General features: G+C 31.1%; 7 protein-coding genes across 7 annotated transcripts; 3 read left to right on the forward strand and 4 right to left on the reverse strand.

Moving 5' to 3' along the window:
* Positions 1-199: 199 nt before the first annotated feature.
* Positions 200-820, reverse strand: cubi_00435 (uncharacterized protein; the record flags this gene model as incomplete). Its single annotated transcript, XM_029017449.1, has 1 exon — positions 200-820. One exon carries the CDS (start codon positions 818-820, stop codon positions 200-202), a length of 621 nt encoding a protein of 206 aa, XP_028873938.1.
* Positions 821-1,617: 797 nt separating this feature from the next.
* Positions 1,618-8,202, forward strand: cubi_00436 (uncharacterized protein; the record flags this gene model as incomplete). Its single annotated transcript, XM_029017450.1, has 1 exon — positions 1,618-8,202. One exon carries the CDS (start codon positions 1,618-1,620, stop codon positions 8,200-8,202), a length of 6,585 nt encoding a protein of 2,194 aa, XP_028873939.1.
* Positions 8,203-9,135: 933 nt separating this feature from the next.
* cubi_00437 (nucleotide-sugar transporter) lies at positions 9,136-10,362 on the forward strand (the record flags this gene model as incomplete). The annotated part of the gene is made up of 1 exon (XM_029017451.1): positions 9,136-10,362. One exon carries the CDS (start codon positions 9,136-9,138, stop codon positions 10,360-10,362), a length of 1,227 nt encoding a protein of 408 aa, XP_028873940.1.
* Positions 10,363-10,950: 588 nt separating this feature from the next.
* cubi_00438 (T-complex protein alpha subunit) lies at positions 10,951-12,660 on the reverse strand (the record flags this gene model as incomplete). The annotated part of the gene is made up of 1 exon (XM_029017452.1): positions 10,951-12,660. The coding sequence occupies one exon, from the start codon at positions 12,658-12,660 to the stop codon at positions 10,951-10,953; it is 1,710 nt and encodes a 569-aa protein (XP_028873941.1).
* Positions 12,661-13,699: 1,039 nt separating this feature from the next.
* Positions 13,700-14,984, reverse strand: cubi_00439 (uncharacterized protein; the record flags this gene model as incomplete). The annotated part of the gene is made up of 2 exons (XM_029017453.1): positions 13,700-14,542; positions 14,934-14,984. 2 exons carry the CDS (start codon positions 14,982-14,984, stop codon positions 13,700-13,702), a joined length of 894 nt encoding a protein of 297 aa, XP_028873942.1.
* An 848-nt stretch (positions 14,985-15,832) lies between these two features.
* cubi_00440 (uncharacterized protein) lies at positions 15,833-16,382 on the reverse strand (the record flags this gene model as incomplete). The annotated part of the gene is made up of 3 exons (XM_029017454.1): positions 15,833-16,028; positions 16,109-16,194; positions 16,380-16,382. 3 exons carry the CDS (start codon positions 16,380-16,382, stop codon positions 15,833-15,835), a joined length of 285 nt encoding a protein of 94 aa, XP_028873943.1.
* Positions 16,383-17,046: 664 nt separating this feature from the next.
* cubi_00441 (uncharacterized protein) lies at positions 17,047-18,252 on the forward strand (the record flags this gene model as incomplete). The annotated part of the gene is made up of 1 exon (XM_029017455.1): positions 17,047-18,252. The coding sequence occupies one exon, from the start codon at positions 17,047-17,049 to the stop codon at positions 18,250-18,252; it is 1,206 nt and encodes a 401-aa protein (XP_028873944.1).
* Between the last annotated feature and the right edge of the window lie 359 nt (positions 18,253-18,611).

Here is an 18,611-nt window from a genome sequence, read left to right on the forward strand (position 1 = left end):
GGATATTACTAAGTTAATAATGACAGGGAGGAAACTTTTTGTTGATTATCAGACTCTTTTTTTCGTTTTCTGGACAAATAATAATTAAAATCTTTAAAGATGATTAAAACTTACCTTTCAAGCCTTTTTTTCTCAATAACTCTTTTTTCTTAATATTGAAAAATAATTATAAAATTAAATATAATGGTAAGAAAAGAATTTAAAAATTGGAAGACATACCTAATTCAGAAGGAAACAAATAATGCCTGATTTTACCTTTAATATTGGATGTTTTATCGTTTTGAATAAGATATTTAGCTCCTTTTTTTGAAGATTCAGTGAATTTAGCCCAAATACCAAAGTGGTGAAATACTATTGATCCAGCTATAGCAACATTTAAAGATGCAGTTCCATTGCCATAAAGAGGAATATGAATTAAGTAATCACAAAGATTAATATATTTTTGATTAAGTCCAGTACCTTCATTACCAAGTAGAAAAGCAGTGGATCTTTTAAAAGGATGAGGGTATATAGGTCTTGACTCACTACTTATTTCAATTCCAACCAAATCCATTTCTTTTTCTTTAATAATATCAACAACCTGATCAATATTCTCATATTGTGTTAAGCTTAAATGTGGAAGAGTTCCTTTATTTCCAAAAGTCATCAATTTCTTTTCTCCTACTACTAGTACTTCAGAAACTCCAAATCCGCATGCACTTCTAAGTAAAGTCCCAAAGTTTTGTCTTTTTGATATATTAGACAATACTAAATAGAACTCTGGAGAATTTTTGTGATATTCTTCATTTTGATGATTTTCTTCCTTTTTAATCTCTTCCATTATAGTTATTTTTACTATTATCACCACTTTTTAAACTAATTCTATATAAATATACTAATGTTTGAAAAATGCAAATTATCCGATCTTTTTCAAGTTTTATAATTAATATCTAGAAATCCATATATTTGACTTGACTTAATTTTTGTTTACCTATATTCTTTTTTAACTCTTATTTGCTTTACATGAAAATAAATAATATTCGGTACCCATGGTGTGGCGCCGGCGGGAAATCGAGTGGGGTTGACTTGGAGAAAAAAAAATATTCTGAAGAGAATAAAAGGAGCAATAGCGAAAAAATAACTATATTCATATTGATATATAAAAATATATATATAAATATATATATTTTCATATATATATTTATGTATATATGTATGCACTTTTACGAATGTGGTTATAGATGAGAATATTTAAATAGTCAAACAACTGGAATAAAGCTAAAGAACTGAAAATAGTGAAGAATAAAAGAGAAATTGGGAAATTGTGTGAAATAATCCTGAGTAAGAACTAGGTATTATTGAGAATATATTCAAAGATAGAGAAATTGTTTTAGTTTTTATATTTACCAAAGCTAAATTAATAAGGGAATTAATTGCAGGCTTAACTATAATAAATGTGTTAAATATCCTAAATAAATATTACTATTATTATTATTACTACTATCACTAGTAATAATAATTTTTTAATATATTTTTTTTATATTAAAAAGAAATTCTGCTATTATTAATTACTTTCTAATGTGGTAAAATTTAACTTTGAATGGAAAGTTTATTTATTAAAGACTATTAAAAATAATAATGGAAGGATTTCATCCAGACTGGCAAGGCTATTTTAAGCCTTTAATTGCCTTGGTAGCCCCAAAAAATATACAAGAACATCTTTCGAGAAGTATTTATTCATTTCGGCCAAAATCATGTTTTCCTTGTGATAAATACCTTGAATTAAAATGTATGACATATTCAGAACTTCATAATCCAACGCAAATACCAAGTGCAACTTCTCCATCTAAAGCTTTATTAAAATCTCCGTATTCTATTTCAAATTCAAATTGTATATTAGGAAACCGAACTGGTAGTTATCTTGGTGGAATCGATATTTTGAATATGAATTGGATGAATAAGGTTAGATATGAAACACCAGCTCTATATATACTTTGCTTTGACTGGCAGAGATATCCAATTAATACAACAAACACCTCAAACTCTGAAACCGAAAAGAATCAGCAAATTATTAATGAACTTGAAAACGATGCTCTCCATATAATTAGAAATATTATATCAATATTAAAGAAGAGACAATCTCCGCCATCAGTTTTAATTTTCGTGATTCTACCATCAGGTACTCCAGATCCTCAATCATGTGTAACATGTTTCAGAAGAAACCACTTTCCAGAATTGCAGGCAATATTTGTAACTTGTGGATTAAAGCACCAAAAACAATTAAATGTTAGAATTGAGAGATTAGCTGAAATGGCTTATGAAACAGCTCAAGCATACTATAGTGAGAATGAGCGTAGATGGAGAAAATCTGCAATCAAGGCACAGACAGCTGGTATAACTGCCCCAAATGATTCGTTTATTGGAAGTTTATCCATGAAAACTTCATCTTCTGGACTAAGATATTCCGTTTCAAATAGTATACAATCAAGTCTATCTCCAAGATTTGGTAGAAATTCATACTTTTCAACAAGTAACTCAAGTTCAAATAGTGTGAACAATCTCTTTAAAAATGTAAGCTTGGGAGGTGGAAGTACTTTATCTAGATCAAATAAAAATAACTCTTTTGCTTCAAGTGCTTCTGGAAATGGTTGTCAAACACTGACTCAGCTTCAATCAAAAGTATTATTAATAAGATACTGCATAAAGAGTGCTGTAATGAATGAATTTTGTGGAAACTTTGTATTAGCTACAAAACAATATATTGCTGCTTGGGATAATATTATGAATGAAACAAATATACCTTCTCATCAATTTGTGGTACTTTTTAATATAATAAGTTTAAGGCTTTACCATATTTATGTTATAAATGATGAAATCCAAAAAGCTATGAGCCATTTAAAGATTCACTGTAGAACTCTCCGAGAATTTGGAGTAAATCATCCAAAATTTATATTTTTATCATCCTTATGGCTTTCTCAAACACTCCAAAAATTGGCTTCAATACTTTTTTTTTATATTGTAAATAAGAATGAACACAATCATAGTCTTAATCAAGATCCAAATACTAGAGAATATACAAAATTATGCCATAATAATTATCACCAATACCCTGATGGACTTGAATTCTCATCAATTCCATTATCTATAGGAAATAATCATGAAAAGATCATTTCAAGAGCTTCAGAGACCTGCTCTGAGAGTTGTGCCTTTAAATTGGAAAATGATAATCTTGGTGATATTCTTTCCTCAATTGCCAGATCTATTCAAAATATCGTTATTATTAATAAGAATAATCAATTTGATGCAAACAATGAAAATGAAGTTAGTGGAAAAGATCGTGGTGAATTTACCGTTATAAATAACAATTACCATAATAATGAAGTAGTTGATACATTACTAAACATTTCAAAACTTTATAAAACTTCAGCAGAATATTCTCACCTTTCGAGAAGCCAGCTCAGTGAGTTTTGCAATGAATTTGATACAGAATTCTTCCAAAATGATTCAGAGATCGGAGGGGAGATTCTTCCTCCTCTTTCACTCGGGTGTTTTGAAGAGCTTTCTTCTCCTGAAATATTTTTTGAATATGAAAGAAAGGAGCTTACTCAATACAATTCAACATTCAATGAACTAGGTAAACTTAGCTCACTATATATTGGCTCAGATTCTTTTGATATTAACCAAATTGAAGACAGAAGTATTGCTTCAGAAGTTCTTGCTTCTTGTGAGATTGTTAGAAGAAACATTAAATTACTTGTCAATTCAAAATCTCTATTTTACAGGTCCATTTCACTTTTTTATATTTCAGCAGTCATTTACAGACATTTTTATCCAAGTAATTTAAATTTCATTTCCCACCCAAATATTAACATTCACGCAAATAGTAGCGTGGAAACATCACAAAAAAGTATTAATAATAATTTGCAAACATGCAATGCCTCTGTAAATAAATGCAATTTGCCCGCACATGCAGCTCATGTGGACAATGCAAGTCAGAGTGGATGCATGCATGCCAGTGCAAATTTGGCAGAGGTTTTGCCCGGTATTCAGGGTCAGAATAAAGTTGAGGCGGGTGTTGGAAATTTTTTGGGGCCAAGTACGTCATTAGTAAATGGAATTGGAACTGTAGGAAGCTTATCAGGAGGAACTGGGGCTGGTTCTACCTCTGCAGTAATTCCCCCCAAGGTTGGAGTTGGGCAGGTTTTGGGATATACAACTGACCGTTTCTTTCAGATGATTTCGTTTTCTTTTGCGGATTGCCTATTTGAGGAGAATTATATCAACTGTTCATTAAGTATTTTTGAAGCAATATTTCAGTCTGTAATACCAAAGCATGTTTTTGCTGAAATTAGTAGGTTAACTACAATAGATGAGCAACAAAGTAAGCTTTTTGGAAAGAAGAAGGCAACTTTGTGGGAAATAGTTAATCCTCAAATGACTAATACATGCTTTCAGCTAACAAGTAGCTACTTTGACTCGAGCTTTTGGTTATTTTTGAAGCGAGTTTCTGCCAAAATACTTGAATGCCTTTCAATTCAAAATTTAAATATGGAAGAAAGAATGAATATGCCAAAAATTATTATTTCTAATGCAAATTCTGAAAATAAAATATTTCGAAGTAATCCAAATCTCTGTAATAATAATAGTAAACAAGATGACCAATATATCTATTCTGTAGTCTCAAGCTTCCTAGCTGTACTAAAACCAAAAAGAACGTGGATACAAGGCCAAAATCAAGCTACTCAATGTAAACAGAAAACCAATACTTCTAATCACTGCTCAATTATGATTCTTTCTTATTTAATTATTTCAAACTCACTTGAAAAAGAATCAGAATCTACGCACAAACAAGAAATTGAAAGCTTTTATAACTGGGTTCAAGTATTATATTACAAGGTATTAAATAGTGCTGTTACTAGTAATACTGGGGGAGATAACATGAATAATACCATTAATTCTAATAATATTTCGTCAGCAAAATCTACTTCAAGTTTTACAGGTAAAGCCCAAGTAAAGAATATTCTATTTACTCATTTTCTTCATAATAACTATTCAACTATATTACAAGACCAGTCATTTCATGATAGAATTACCATAATGATTCATCATTTTCCAACTTTTCTAACTGTATTTATTAACTCCAAAGTGGAGGCGAGTCTTGTAAGTAATATTGGAATATTAGGAGTTATTATTGATAAGTTTGAAATTGTTGAATTTGAAGAAGTTGGGAGCTTTAATTCTCAAATATCACTACATTGCAGAATTAGACATGTCAATTACATTCCTCAGAATTATGAAAATAATGAGCCCAGAAAATTATATTATCAGGAATATCGGCCTCCAATTCTTATTTTTGGCTTGTTTTTATATTTGCTTGTCTCGAATTCAAGCCAAAGTAATGATTATATCAAGCTTGGAATTCACGCATTAAAGTATTTCAACTACCAAAAATCGATCTCAAACTTGGCAGGGACCAATATATATAACTTTTCTTATGTTCAATTTTGTCTCAGAAGTCCACCAATCTCTTATTTTACATGCACTGGAAGTTGGCTACGTCATGCGAGAACCCTTATATATAATACTCCCAAGTTACAAATTGTCCCAGGTGGGTTTTTAGATTTATCAACAAACACTATAGCAAATCCTGTTCCAATTTTTAAAGTTCCCGTTGATGATTTACAACTCATATCAAAGTTTTGTCAGCCATTTAACTCCCTTCCGATTTTCCATAAGCTTGTTACTAACAACGTGATGTTCAATGACAAGTTGTGTTTGAAGGTTAATGATGATGGAATTAGCCCTGAAATTGAAAGTATTAAGAAACTATGTAAAGCTTGGTTATTCTCTCCATTTAATGCTTTGGATGTATTTTTATCTGAATCTAAGCAAAGAGTAGATACTATTGAATCTATTAAGTATAATGCGATTTCCAATGAAATTAGACCTTTACAATTGATTTTGAGAATACCCAGAAACTTTTCAGAAAAATTTATGTTGGATATTTCTATTAATGTTGAAAAACTAATCACTCAAGATTCACATCTTGAAATTCCAAAATCAGAATTTGAAAATCATAAGGAGAAAATCATTCAAAAAGAAGAGGATGTAGTTTCAAAGCTTGGAATTCTACAAATTCCATTCAATAATAAATGGAAAATAGTATTTAGCCAAAATACTATATATTCAGCTAATGTTAATAATAATAACATCACCATTAATAGTAGTATTAATGGTAGTAGTAACTCAAACAGGAACTTATATCCTTATTCTAATACAGTTGGAAGATTTAACATTGATGGAAAGCTTCTTACAAAAAGTATTTTGTCCGAAATCGAGACAAGTGATGAAACAAGAACAGAAACAAGTATTGGAAATATTCATACAGAAAATAGAAATCTTAATGAATTTAAAAAAGTACACTCTTTAATAAAAGGAGGAAAGAAAATAGCAAAAAAAGAGGATGAAACAGGAGAAGTTTTCAATGAGAGTATACAATTTGTAAACTTTGACACTACTTTAGCTAAGGAGACTACAAAATGTCCCTCAAAGAAGAGTTATTCGGAGGTTGAAAACCCATCTCCTAACTCAGGTTCAGGCTTGGGATTGGATTCAAACTCAACCTTAGAGTCACAATTAACTTCTTCTTCTGATTCTACCCGGTCTATCTGCTATTCAGATGAAAATTCAACCAGCTTTATTGATGAGAACATTACTCCGTATTTTAAGATCTTGAAAAATGGTCCAAAAAGTTATGAACAATTTGAAACATTGCAAAGGGGAGAGATAGATATTATTGGTGAAGAAGAATCGGACGAAGACTCTATATTCTATACTTTAGACAACTCTTTGGGAGTACTTCTGTTCGTTCCTATGTTTCTAAGTATTAACAAGAGTGGAAAGTACAAAGTTTCAGCAAATGTAAAAATTCTGAATAGATTTCAGTTCTTTAATAATAAGGATATGGAAACCGAAAAAGAGACAGAAACAGAAACAGAAACAAAGAAAACTTTTGGTTTTTCCAGCAGCCTAATATTACATGACTTGGAATATAGCAGGCCTTGGTATGTTGGAGAGTGTATCACTGTAAATAGCATGATTCCAAAAATGGATTCATTACATGGATCTGTTAACTATGTAGATAGGTATGGAGGACAATTGGAACACAGAATTGTTCCTCTCTATGATAGTTCAAAAGGTAATAGTCAGTTCTTTTTGTCATTTGAGATCACAAACCAACAATTTAAAGAAAAGATGGTCATTGAAGACTTAATATTACCTTTTAAATTTTCAAATATTGATAATTGGTACCCAAAAATACTAAATGGTAATGAATCCAATACAAGTTTAATTAATATATCAAAAGAAGATTTCGAAAAGTATTATATTTCCAACAAGAATGAAAATCTAAATACTCCAAATGAAATCATTTCGAATACAAAATACCACCCAAAACTTATAGTTTCTTTGGAGTATAAACTTTCATGCGAAATTTCAAGTTTTAATCATGATGATGAATTTTTACAGTTTTTAATTTTTCCATTCCAAAAAATCTTTTCATCAAATTATATGGATGAATTTAATGAAGAAAAGCAAAAAACAACATATCTATCTTTAAAATCATTCCCAATTAAGTATGAACTTTTCTCAAGCCTTTATAACTCTTTAATCTCTCCAGTAAAGAGATTTTATCCAATAACCTTGGAAACACACGTAAGACAATTAAGTTACATTGGTAACCCATTTATTTATGAAGCAGTTATTACTAATCATACAAATCTTCCTCAACCTATTAAATACTCTCTAATATATCCACCAAAACACCCAAATAGTGATCAGGATTTATCAAACCAAATGAATAGTAATTGTGACTCCAAAAATTTGTCATTATCTTCTGCTTTGAAATACAATAATAATCATAATCTTCCAGTATGGTTACCTTTACTAATTCAAGGTATTACTTCCAGTAATGTACTTCTTAGGCCAAAATCCACAGAAATTATAAAATGGAATTGTATCCCAACTCAAGCTGGAACTATTCCTCTACCTTGTATTTACATTCAATCAGAAAGATCAAACAAACAATTTATTGATTTTAAAAATCATGAAAATAATTCTTTCTCTTCCAAACATTCAGTTCAACCTCAGCTTATTTCTGTTTTATATACATCAGAAAAAAGAATTGTTGTCATTCCAAGACCAAATAATAACTTAATCAACTAAAATTCAGTAATATGTAGTGAGGGGAGAATGTTATTATCATTTAATGTTTTGAATACAACCAACCAATTGGAATATTTGAGTTTTTCATTACGATAATTTGTAGTGTTTAAATAAATTTAGCCAATGTTAGTTCTAAAGTTAAATTTTACCAAATACTTTTTTGTTTGCAATACTAGAATTATTCAAATATTTGACTAATGTTATTTATTATAAGTTCCAAATTCATTCTGAACATTTAGTTTTTCTTATTCTTCCTTCTCTTTTTTTCTCCCACGTCATTGTTTGCATGCAATTTACTTATTTAATAATATTTGGATTCGAGGACTACGTGTATGCATAACTCAAATAGCCCGCGCATTCTTAATATATTTAATATACTTAAGAATAAGATAAAGAATATATAAGAAAAAGCGCACACACCAAATATAATATTATTAGTAAAGATATTTCTTAATATATAGTCAAGGTTATAATATATAAAAAGGAAAAAATAGGAGCTAAACTTTACACAGAGGGGATATATTTCAAATTAATTATCTGGCAAAAGTTTATAAATACTATTGGCAATTACTTCTATTATTTTAGCTTTGAAAAATATTCAAGGATTTTTATTTAAAATAATTTAAGTAAAAAACTTCTATTTTCTTTTTTCACTTTAATTCCTTTCTTTCAAAAGTATCATTATTTATAAAAGATATGAAATCAGAGATTGGTATTAAAGAGGTAGGTTTAGACTCTTACATGCATACCAATATTACATATAGTCACTAATTAATTTCCTTTGCCTTTATCAATCCTTTGATTCGATTTTAAAAAAAAAAGGAGCAGAAACAAAATATAAATGGTGGTAACTCTGAAAATAACAATAATGAATATATGAAATATGTAGCCTTATTTTGTTTAATTATTCAAACAGTAGCAGTAATCTTTTTTATGAGGATTTCTCGCATTCGAAAGTCAGAAAATGATGAATTATACTTTAATTCTTGTGCAGTGGTAACTTCAGAAGTTCTCAAGCTATTCTGTTCACTAATAATCATACTTTATACTAATAATTTCAACATAAATGAGTTTTACAATACTCTTAGATTTGATGTTTTTAACTCATTAAAAAGTATTATCCTTGTTGGAGTTCCTGGTTTACTTTATGTTGTGCAGAATAACTTACTCTTTATTGCTTTATCAAATTTGTCAGGGGCAGTGTACCATGTTACTTATCAATTAAAAATCTTAGCCACTGCTGTTATATCAGTTATTATTCTGAATAAGCAACTTTCAAAAATAAGATGGTTGTCTTTACTCTTACTTACTATAGGTGCAGTACTTGTACAAACAGGAAAATCATCGCAATCTACTACTTCAAATAGTCCAGGATCTGAATTTGAAAACACTGATAACTTCTTAGGTATTAGTTCTGTCTTATTAGCATGTTTTACAAGTGGACTTGCTGGAGTTTTTCTTGAAAAACTTCTTAAAGACAGTAAAACCAGTATTTGGGGAAGAAACATGCAGCTTGCCTTATATGGTACTATTTTTGGATTTATTGGATGCTTAACAGGAAAAGAAGGACTAGAAATTTCCCAAAAGGGCTTTTTCTATGGATTCAATTCTCTTGTATGGCTTGTTATTTGTCTACAAGCTATTGGAGGAATTATTGTTGCTGCAGTACTTAAATATGCAGATAATATCCTAAAATGTTTTGGTAATTCTCTTAGTATCATTATGAGTTGTATTCTTTCTTGGTATCTTGGAGATTATAGCATTACACTGAATTTTTTTATTGGTTCTGTTCTTGTGATCTGGTCAATCTTTATTTATGGACTTGAAAGAGCTTTTCCCTGCTCTGACTATCTTCTAAAGCTTAGACTTGTTTTAAAAAGAAATTCAAGAAATAAAATTATTACCAAATACAAAAACCTTAGAGAATCTAGCTCAGAAGCTTCTTTTGATTTCAGTGGTTATAACTCTGAAGTTGGAAACAACTATCCCAGCAATATAAATACTCAGAACAATAATAATAGTAATAACATGAGTAATAACAAGTTTAAGAATTTCAATAAATTCATTCACCCACAAAAACAAAATCGAGACAATAACAGTGACATTGATGATGTTATCCCAAAAGGTCTTCAAATGGCCATCATTTCCTCTGGTGTTTGAATCTCTTTTCACTTTTTTTGAAGAATTTTTTTTCTGGACCCTTTTTCTCAATTTTTTTGGTTCACACAAATATATATTAATTCTACCCGCCACGTCACTACTGGGACTTGCCAATGCATGCATTAATGTATATCTCCCCAGACTCTTGCATGGGCGGTTTTTATGTGGACAAGTGCAATTAACGCTTTTAGAGTAAAATTCCGACAATTATTAATCGCTTTTTTTTTCTGATTGCGTTGCCCGCTTAATTCTCTCTAGGAGTTATGACTATGTACGTACCTTTTAGCTGCATAGAAAAATGTCTGTTTGAAAGAAAAGTCAATCAAAACGAATAAGATGAAAACTCTTCATAATATAAACTTAGTGATATTCTAGAACTACCTAAAGTATTTCACTAATAGTTGTCAATAATATAGTGTTGCCGCCTTTCCGGATGTGGGGAGAGCCGTTACATTCAAAAGGGTTACCTGGTCTGTTAGGCAGGCGCCTGAATTAAAAAGAGTAAAATTCACTTTGAATATCTCTTAAATATGTTTGTTAGGTTGAAATAAGGGTAAATGGCACGAATTAAGCTTCAGTGGATAGAATTTACTCTTCTTCTCGTCGGACTTCAACAGGTTTTACTTTGATGTAGTCATCAATTCGGAGAAGAGTGATGGCGGCTTCAGTAGCAAATCTTAAGGACTTCAATTTGCTAATAGTTGGCTCCAAAACTCCTGCTTGGACATTATTTCTGACAGTTCCATTAATTAAATCAAGTCCAAAGTACTTGTAGTTATCTTGTTCTTGTGAGCTCACTGTTGAAAGTTCGGAAGAGGCTAATTTAGAAGCAGAATAGTTATTTAGCTGGCTTTGTTGAGCGCTTGCATGGTAAGCTCTAAGTCTGGCAACTAAGTCTGTTGCATCTTTAGCTGAGTTAATTGCAAGAGTCTTAGGGATAACTAAGAGCGCTTCAGCAAATTCTGCAATCGCAAGTTGTTCTCTAGACCCAAGAGTACGTGCAAAGTCTTCTAAGTAAATGCTCAAGGCAGCCTCCACTGCTCCTCCCCCCGCAACATAGCCACTGGATTCTAAGAGCTTAGATACAGAACACAAAGCATCATGAATAGAGCGTTCAAGCTCGTCTAATAGAACCTCGTTTGCTCCTCTTAGTACAATTGAGGCCGCTCTGTGAGTTTTGCATCCAAGGAACATCATATAGTCAGTATCTCCGATGCGTTCTTCTCTTACTTCTTGGCATTCCCCTAGATAAGCAGGATCAAAAGATTCCTCAGATTCTTCCAGTTGAGCCATCGTTAGGCATATTGTTGCTCCTGTTGCTTTGGCAATCCTCCTTAAATCTGCTTTTTCCACTCTTCTAACTGCAATACAACCAGCTGAAACAAAGTATTTCATACACTGATCGTCTATACCTCCTGAAGTTAATACTACATTACAACCTGTAGCCAAAATCTTCTCAATTCGTTTATGAATAACTTCCTTCTCTTCTAATCTAATTCTTGCAAGTTCTTTTGGATCTTCCAATTCAACACGAATACCCATTTGCATTCTGTATTGTTTCAAAGGGAAATCTATACATGCAATTTTAACATTCTTTACAGATGTTGGCATTCCCTGGCAGGCTCTTCCTGTATGTGAAAGGGCGTACCCTTCAACCAAAAACGATTCAAATAAACCTTTACCATGAGTTTTTAATATGTTTAAAGATTTTACTGGATATTTGATAGCTCCAGTTAAGGGGTCTGTTGCTTTTACCGTCATAATAGAATCAACTACAAGTTTTCCAAAAAAATCTGCATCTGCTCCTGCTAGTTTTGATGATAAGACTGTCTTGGCAACATTTAGACAACATTCCTCACTTATTGTTTCATTAATAGATAGAGAGCCTGAAATATATCTCACACACTCCTTTAAAGCTAGTTTATAACCAGAAATTACATTTGAAGGATGAGATCCATTACTAACTAAGGATGTTCCTCTTCTTAGTAATTCAGCTGCCAGTAAAACTACTGATGTTGTGCCGTCCCCCACTTCCTTGTCCTGTAGCTCACTCAAATCTACCAGTACCCGGCCTGCAGGGTGCTTTACCTCTAACTGACTTAAAATTGTAGCACCATCATTAGTCACAGTTACCTCACCTACTTCATCGACAAGCATTTTATCTAACCCTTGGGGGCCTAATGATGACTTCAATATGTTCGCTATCGACATTACTGCTGTCAAATTACTCACCCTCACATCGCTCCCATGTTGTCGTTCTCCATGAATTGATTGATCTTGAGATGGTTTTGCCAACATATTATATATATATGTTTTACTTTACTTTTTTTTATTTATTTTTATATAAAATGTATATATAAATATAAATATATGTACAATCTTCACTTCTTCCCTCTTCACTTTTTTATAGGACTTTTTCTTGCACTTTCAAAAAGCTCATTACCGCCAAAGCTACACATACCGGCCTCCGAGACGGCGCCAAAACCCCCCAATTTAATAAATTACTTGGAAATAAACATTTTTTTCTTTATTGTTAGGAGTTACGTGAATATATATTTTAAAAACTTTGTGTGACTATGTGTGAACTACTATTCATCTTAAATCGCTGGTTCAATGTTGAACCTATTTAAACTTTGCAATTATCCTTGTCACTATACCATTTCATCGTTTCTTCTTTCTAAGAAATCCAAATTGGGAACTCTGAAACTCATTAAAAACCTATTCGAATGCACTTATTTTAATACCTAATATCGTCCATTTCATTTCCCCCTCTCCCCCACTCTCCTCTATGTTGAACGTTACCTGGTTCTTTCACTCTTGTAAATACGATCCCCTTATCCCTATCCTTTTCTACAAATAAATTAGTTTGTTTGGAATTAAATGTGGCCACCAAAAATCATCCCTCGAGCCCTAAAATTCCTATAAACCCAAACTTTTAAACTAAACATCGGCCTTCTCACACATACTAATCCCCCATACTTCAACTAATTTTCTACCTAAAATCCTTACTAGTCAAATCATTCTCCCACAAAAATCTAAAAGATTCAACCATTACTCTTTAAATTACTTAGCAGGAAGAAAACGAATTCTACATATTTGTCAAAATTTCTTATTTAATATAATCCCTAATTTGCATGTTTTTACCGCCATGTGCATGACAACTTTAAAACAACCATTAATCATCTATTATTGCATAGAAAATAACCAAAAATTCAAAAATAATCTTTTCTTCTTTTTTCTCTTCAATTACAGTTAATTAATAGGTCAATATTATGAATGGTTTCAGATTGAACCAAAACCTGGATATATATACTATTCAATAAAAAGTATCCCCAAACTAATTCTTGAAGATTTTTGTCATTCTTCTAAAAGCTGAAGAAACTAAATGTACTGGAGTCCTAATTAAGTCGCCAATAGTTCCTCCACTAGCTGCTCCGTTATCTGAATCAAAATCATTTTTACCCATTAAAGATGAAATTGGTGTTGATGAGCATGAAAGCCTTGAAATCCTTGTAGGAGTCTTTAAACTTGAATCACCCACATTCTTAGTATCGCATTTCATTGCATTCTTTCTAGCAGTTAAGGAAGTTGCTGAAGCTGGTAGTTTTTTCAATGTAGAAGATGGTGATGAAGCTTTTGGCTTAGGCTTTGTTTTGGTCTTTTTAACAGCAGCAGTCTTCTTTTCTTTGTGATTGTCTTTCACAGTTTTAACCTCTTTCTTTACAGTACCCTCCGACTTTCCTTTCTTATTTCCTGTTAATATTTCTTTTACAATATTATCCAAAATCTTATTTTTTGCCTCTTCACTCTTTGTAACCTTTTTTGTACTCAAAGAAGCACCTTTCTTGACAATTTTGTTAGTCGTTTTAGCTCCTGATCCTTTAGATTTGACGATCTTACTATTTAAGGTCTCTCCTCCCTTCTTGCTAGTTTTGGTTATTGTCTTCTTAACAACGGGTTTTGTAGCTGTCTGTTCTCTTTTAATCAGATTAGGCTTTGAAGAGGACTTACTCATTGCCACTGATAATTTTGATGAACAAGAGCTTTTGCAAGATTTTGAAGGTGCTAAAGAGGCAGATTTTGGAGTCTCCTTTACTGGCATCTTACTTGACTTTGCATTACAGTTCTTGGAAGCAGTTTTACAGCTAGACTTCTTTGAATCTGTTGAGCAACCACTCATCTAAAATTGAGAAATCAACAACAATGTTAGAATATTATCGTTTTTAATGTTTATTAATCATAACAAATAAATGTTTTAGTTAATTAGTCTATAAATTCTTAAATTGAATGTAAGGCAATAATATTGAGACTTTCCCAATCTTCTTCATCTGCTGTTTTTTTTTCTTTCACTCTTCCTTTATACCTAAGGTAATATTATAATTAGCTTTAAGAGCTAATTCAATTTTTAAATGATCAAATATCAATATTATTGAGTATATTTTAATGTTTACATTTTCCAAACATTTACAATCAAACCTTCTAATATTATCAATTTTAAACACTTTTTCCCTCCCTTTTTGTTTTTAACCAAAATCATTCAAGCCTCATTATTTGCCTTCTTAATTACTTACCTTTGATCCACAAGCTTTTACTGAAGAATTTGCTTTCTTAGTGCAAGCCATATTTATTTTTCCGATATTTATCAGTATTTTTAGTTAATTAAATATTCAGAACGTTTTCCTCCGAATCCCTTAAATGTATTACTACTTGAAATATAATCGTATATTACCACCTGTTATGTTTACTATTCGTGTATTTATTATTTTGCATGTAATTAATAATTATTGGCGCCTGACATTTAGGCGCGCATGTTGATCTTCAAGTGGTCAACCACAGTAAATATTTTGTAAAGTATTAAGTGTATAAATTAAATTATTAATAATAAAGATAAAGCATAATAAAAAGATAAATTTGGAAAACGATTATTTTTATTTGTTTAATTTCCCAGCCCACACCTGATTAAATTGTAATCTAGCCAACATGGATTGACGAAAAAAGCTCCATTTTGTTGTTGTTTGTCATCTCTGTATATTCTTTACTCACTCCTCTTGTTAGATAGTGCTATTTGTCTATATAACTGGAGAGATTTCCTGTTCGACTAAATTAGCTAGAGGAATAGTAAAAGATCACTAGTACATCAAGAATAACCCGTATCTTCTAGGTTAAAAATAAGCTCTAATTAGGCAGGAATGTAATATTTTAAACAAGTATAATCAATTTCTTAAGGGGGAAACTATGCAAAAGCTGTAATCTTTAACTATTACTAACTTGTGGTCGTAGCTAATATCGAATAATATCTTCCACCAGACTTAAAATCCAATCATAAATCACCTGCATTTGGCAAAGAAGAAAAGATAATCATTGAGTTGTGGAGATAACTATATCCGTTACTAATTTTGAAGTATGTGTTTATACTTGGTGAATTACAAGCCCGACCAGCTATTCACTCCCTACTTATGATTCATTATGCTTATCCCATGATTTTCTCCTTAAATTTTCCAAGAATGTGAAGCACAATAACTATTGACATATATGCCAAAGTCATTACAAGAACTGTCATTGGTCCAAGCTTGAGTCCTGGTGTATCATCAACATAATAGCTCATCAAATTCTGAGCAAGGTTTTCTCTGCTACTAGATGCAGAAGATGCCAATGCACGACGTTGTCTAGTATAGGAGAAAAGTTTAAAAAAAAAAAAAAAAGGTGAATTAGTTTTTTCAATTTTCATCATTTCTTTTCTACTTACCTCATTGTACTTGATCTTGCAATAGAACTTTTCCCTGCTGCTCCAATATTGGATCCACTTCCAGCTGACTGTGATGTATTCTTTGTCTGAAAGATTAAGTTTAAAATTTGAAGTAAAAAGATGAACTCAAAATAAATAGGTTCATTATACCATTCCGAGTTAACAAAAAAATAAAGAGACTTCCTTTGAAAAGCTTATTTATTTTATTCGAGGAACTTCTCCAATGATCAATACTCGAGAAGATACAAAGTTAACCATTGAAACAACTTACCATCTTCGATTCAATAAAAACTAAACGCTATTAAAATCCCAAAAAGTAAAATGCTGTTTTTATTTCTCTTAATTTTTTTTCACAATATACTGAGCTTTATCCAGATGTGGTAAAATATCTGATTCCCCTCTTATTAACTCTCTTGGCTGTTTATTTTTGCTCAATACACTCTCAAAATTTGAGTGAGTCTTGCGGTACCCCCTATATTTATTAATCATTTACTTTTTATATATAATTTTAAATTAATTTATTTAATATACCTTTAATTGTTACCTTATATATATTTTTTATCATATATTTACCCCCACTATTCACGCTACCGCCATATGTGGCCAATATTGCCCGCCTAATTGCAAATTTTTTTTTTTTACTGATTTAAGAAACAATCCATTAATCTAATTAGGAAATGACGATAAAAATGCAGGCCCCACAATTTTGGCGGTAACTTTTGAGATTTTGTTAATACCTAATCTAGCAAAATTATCTAAAATGGAATAAAAAAATCAATATAAATTGAATTAGAAGAGGAAATTTCCCAAAATAAAAGAAGGAATGGGCTTCTAGTGGTTTCTAAATGAATTTGATATGCTCCGTTTACCTCCCAATATTTGTTTTTAATAAATAAGAAACTATAAAGAATTTGAAAGTTCAAGTATCTATTCTGTTAATGATGAATATTGAACTTTCCAAACCTTTGTTAAAAACTTATACTCAAGACCAGTTATCCTGTGATAATGGAAGAAACCAAATAAGAAGTAATATTAGTAGTAATCAAAGTAATATAAGTCTTGCTAATAGCCAACAAAATGAAATAAGAGACTTAATTTCACATAATAGCGGATATACTCAAAATATGTTAATGGAAAATGGAACTTTAAATATTATGCACCACTGGGATAGGTTTAGCCAGTTCTTTGAATTTTGTCTGCACGATAGATTTCATTTTATGCTTGCAATGAGTTGGGGAAATTTCATTTTATTTCTATTTCTCATATATATTCTTCTTGCCATTATTCTAGCATTGATACACTTTATTATCACGTCTGGAGATGCTGCCAATTGTATTGGGAGTGACAAATTTGGAAAAGTAGAGTACTTTTTTTTTGCTGTTGAAACCATGTTTAGTATTGGATATGGTTCACCAAGATCTCCAAGTTGTTTAATTACGAATTACTTTACTCCAATAATGGTTATCAGTGGTTCAATCTTAAATTCAGTAACTGTTGGAATTTTTTTTACAAAATTCTCAGATTCAACTTCTAGAAAATGGTCAATTTGTTTCTCTAAAGAACTTTGTGGAATTGGATTCAAAAGTACACCACCTGAAGAAGTCCTGGCCACGCCTACTCAGTTAAATCTCCCACCTATAACCTCATATACCTTTACAAAAGCAGCTGAAACCACCTGTGAGGACTGCCCATTCATTATTTCATTTAGACTCTTTAACATCTCCCAAGAACCATTCTTTTCACCTGATCTTAAAGTTTTCATTATTATTCACACTGATAATGGTCCATTTATCACGGAAATTACCTCATACAAACTTGATGTCCCTCTTGAATTTATGGAAACTCCAATAACTGTTTCAATACACTCAAACCAACCCAATTCACCTCTCAAAAATTTCACTATTAATCATCTCAGAAATCAAGGACATCTTATTGAACTCATGGTATTGCTCCGCTTCTTCGATAATAGAACCTCGAAGAATCTAGAAGTCAGAAAAACTTGGAAACTTAACAACATATTTTGGGGGTATAAGTTCTCTTCTATTATCAAGAAACAAGTTAATCATGACAGAACGATGTACCAGGTCGGAATTTCTGACGTTAATAACATTGAACCTGTCATCTCTGGAACTCCTTTTCTCTAACCCACAGATCTCCTCTATAATTACAACTATTTATATATATTTGTATTTACTTATTTAAAATCATTTTTATTACTTTTCTACGCTTTAAATAAATACCACAAAAAGGCGGGGACTATATTTTGCATGCAATATTCCCCCCAACACATTATAGTTTAAGAATAGGAATTTATATTTATTATTTAATTCTTTACGGGAAATAAAAAAGTTCTTTTTGTCATTTGTACATAAAAAGGAAGGAAATATCATTACTATAGCTTTTTTCAATTAGAAACAATAACATGATTCTCCAAACATATCTGTCTTTGCTAACTCTCATCTATACTTTCTATTTTAGCCTGTAAATCAATATAACATGGGGT

This window comes from Cryptosporidium ubiquitum (assembly GCF_001865345.1).
Source record: "Cryptosporidium ubiquitum isolate 39726 chromosome Unknown contig_14, whole genome shotgun sequence".
In the NCBI taxonomy this organism is placed as follows: Eukaryota; Apicomplexa; class Conoidasida; order Eucoccidiorida; family Cryptosporidiidae; genus Cryptosporidium; species Cryptosporidium ubiquitum.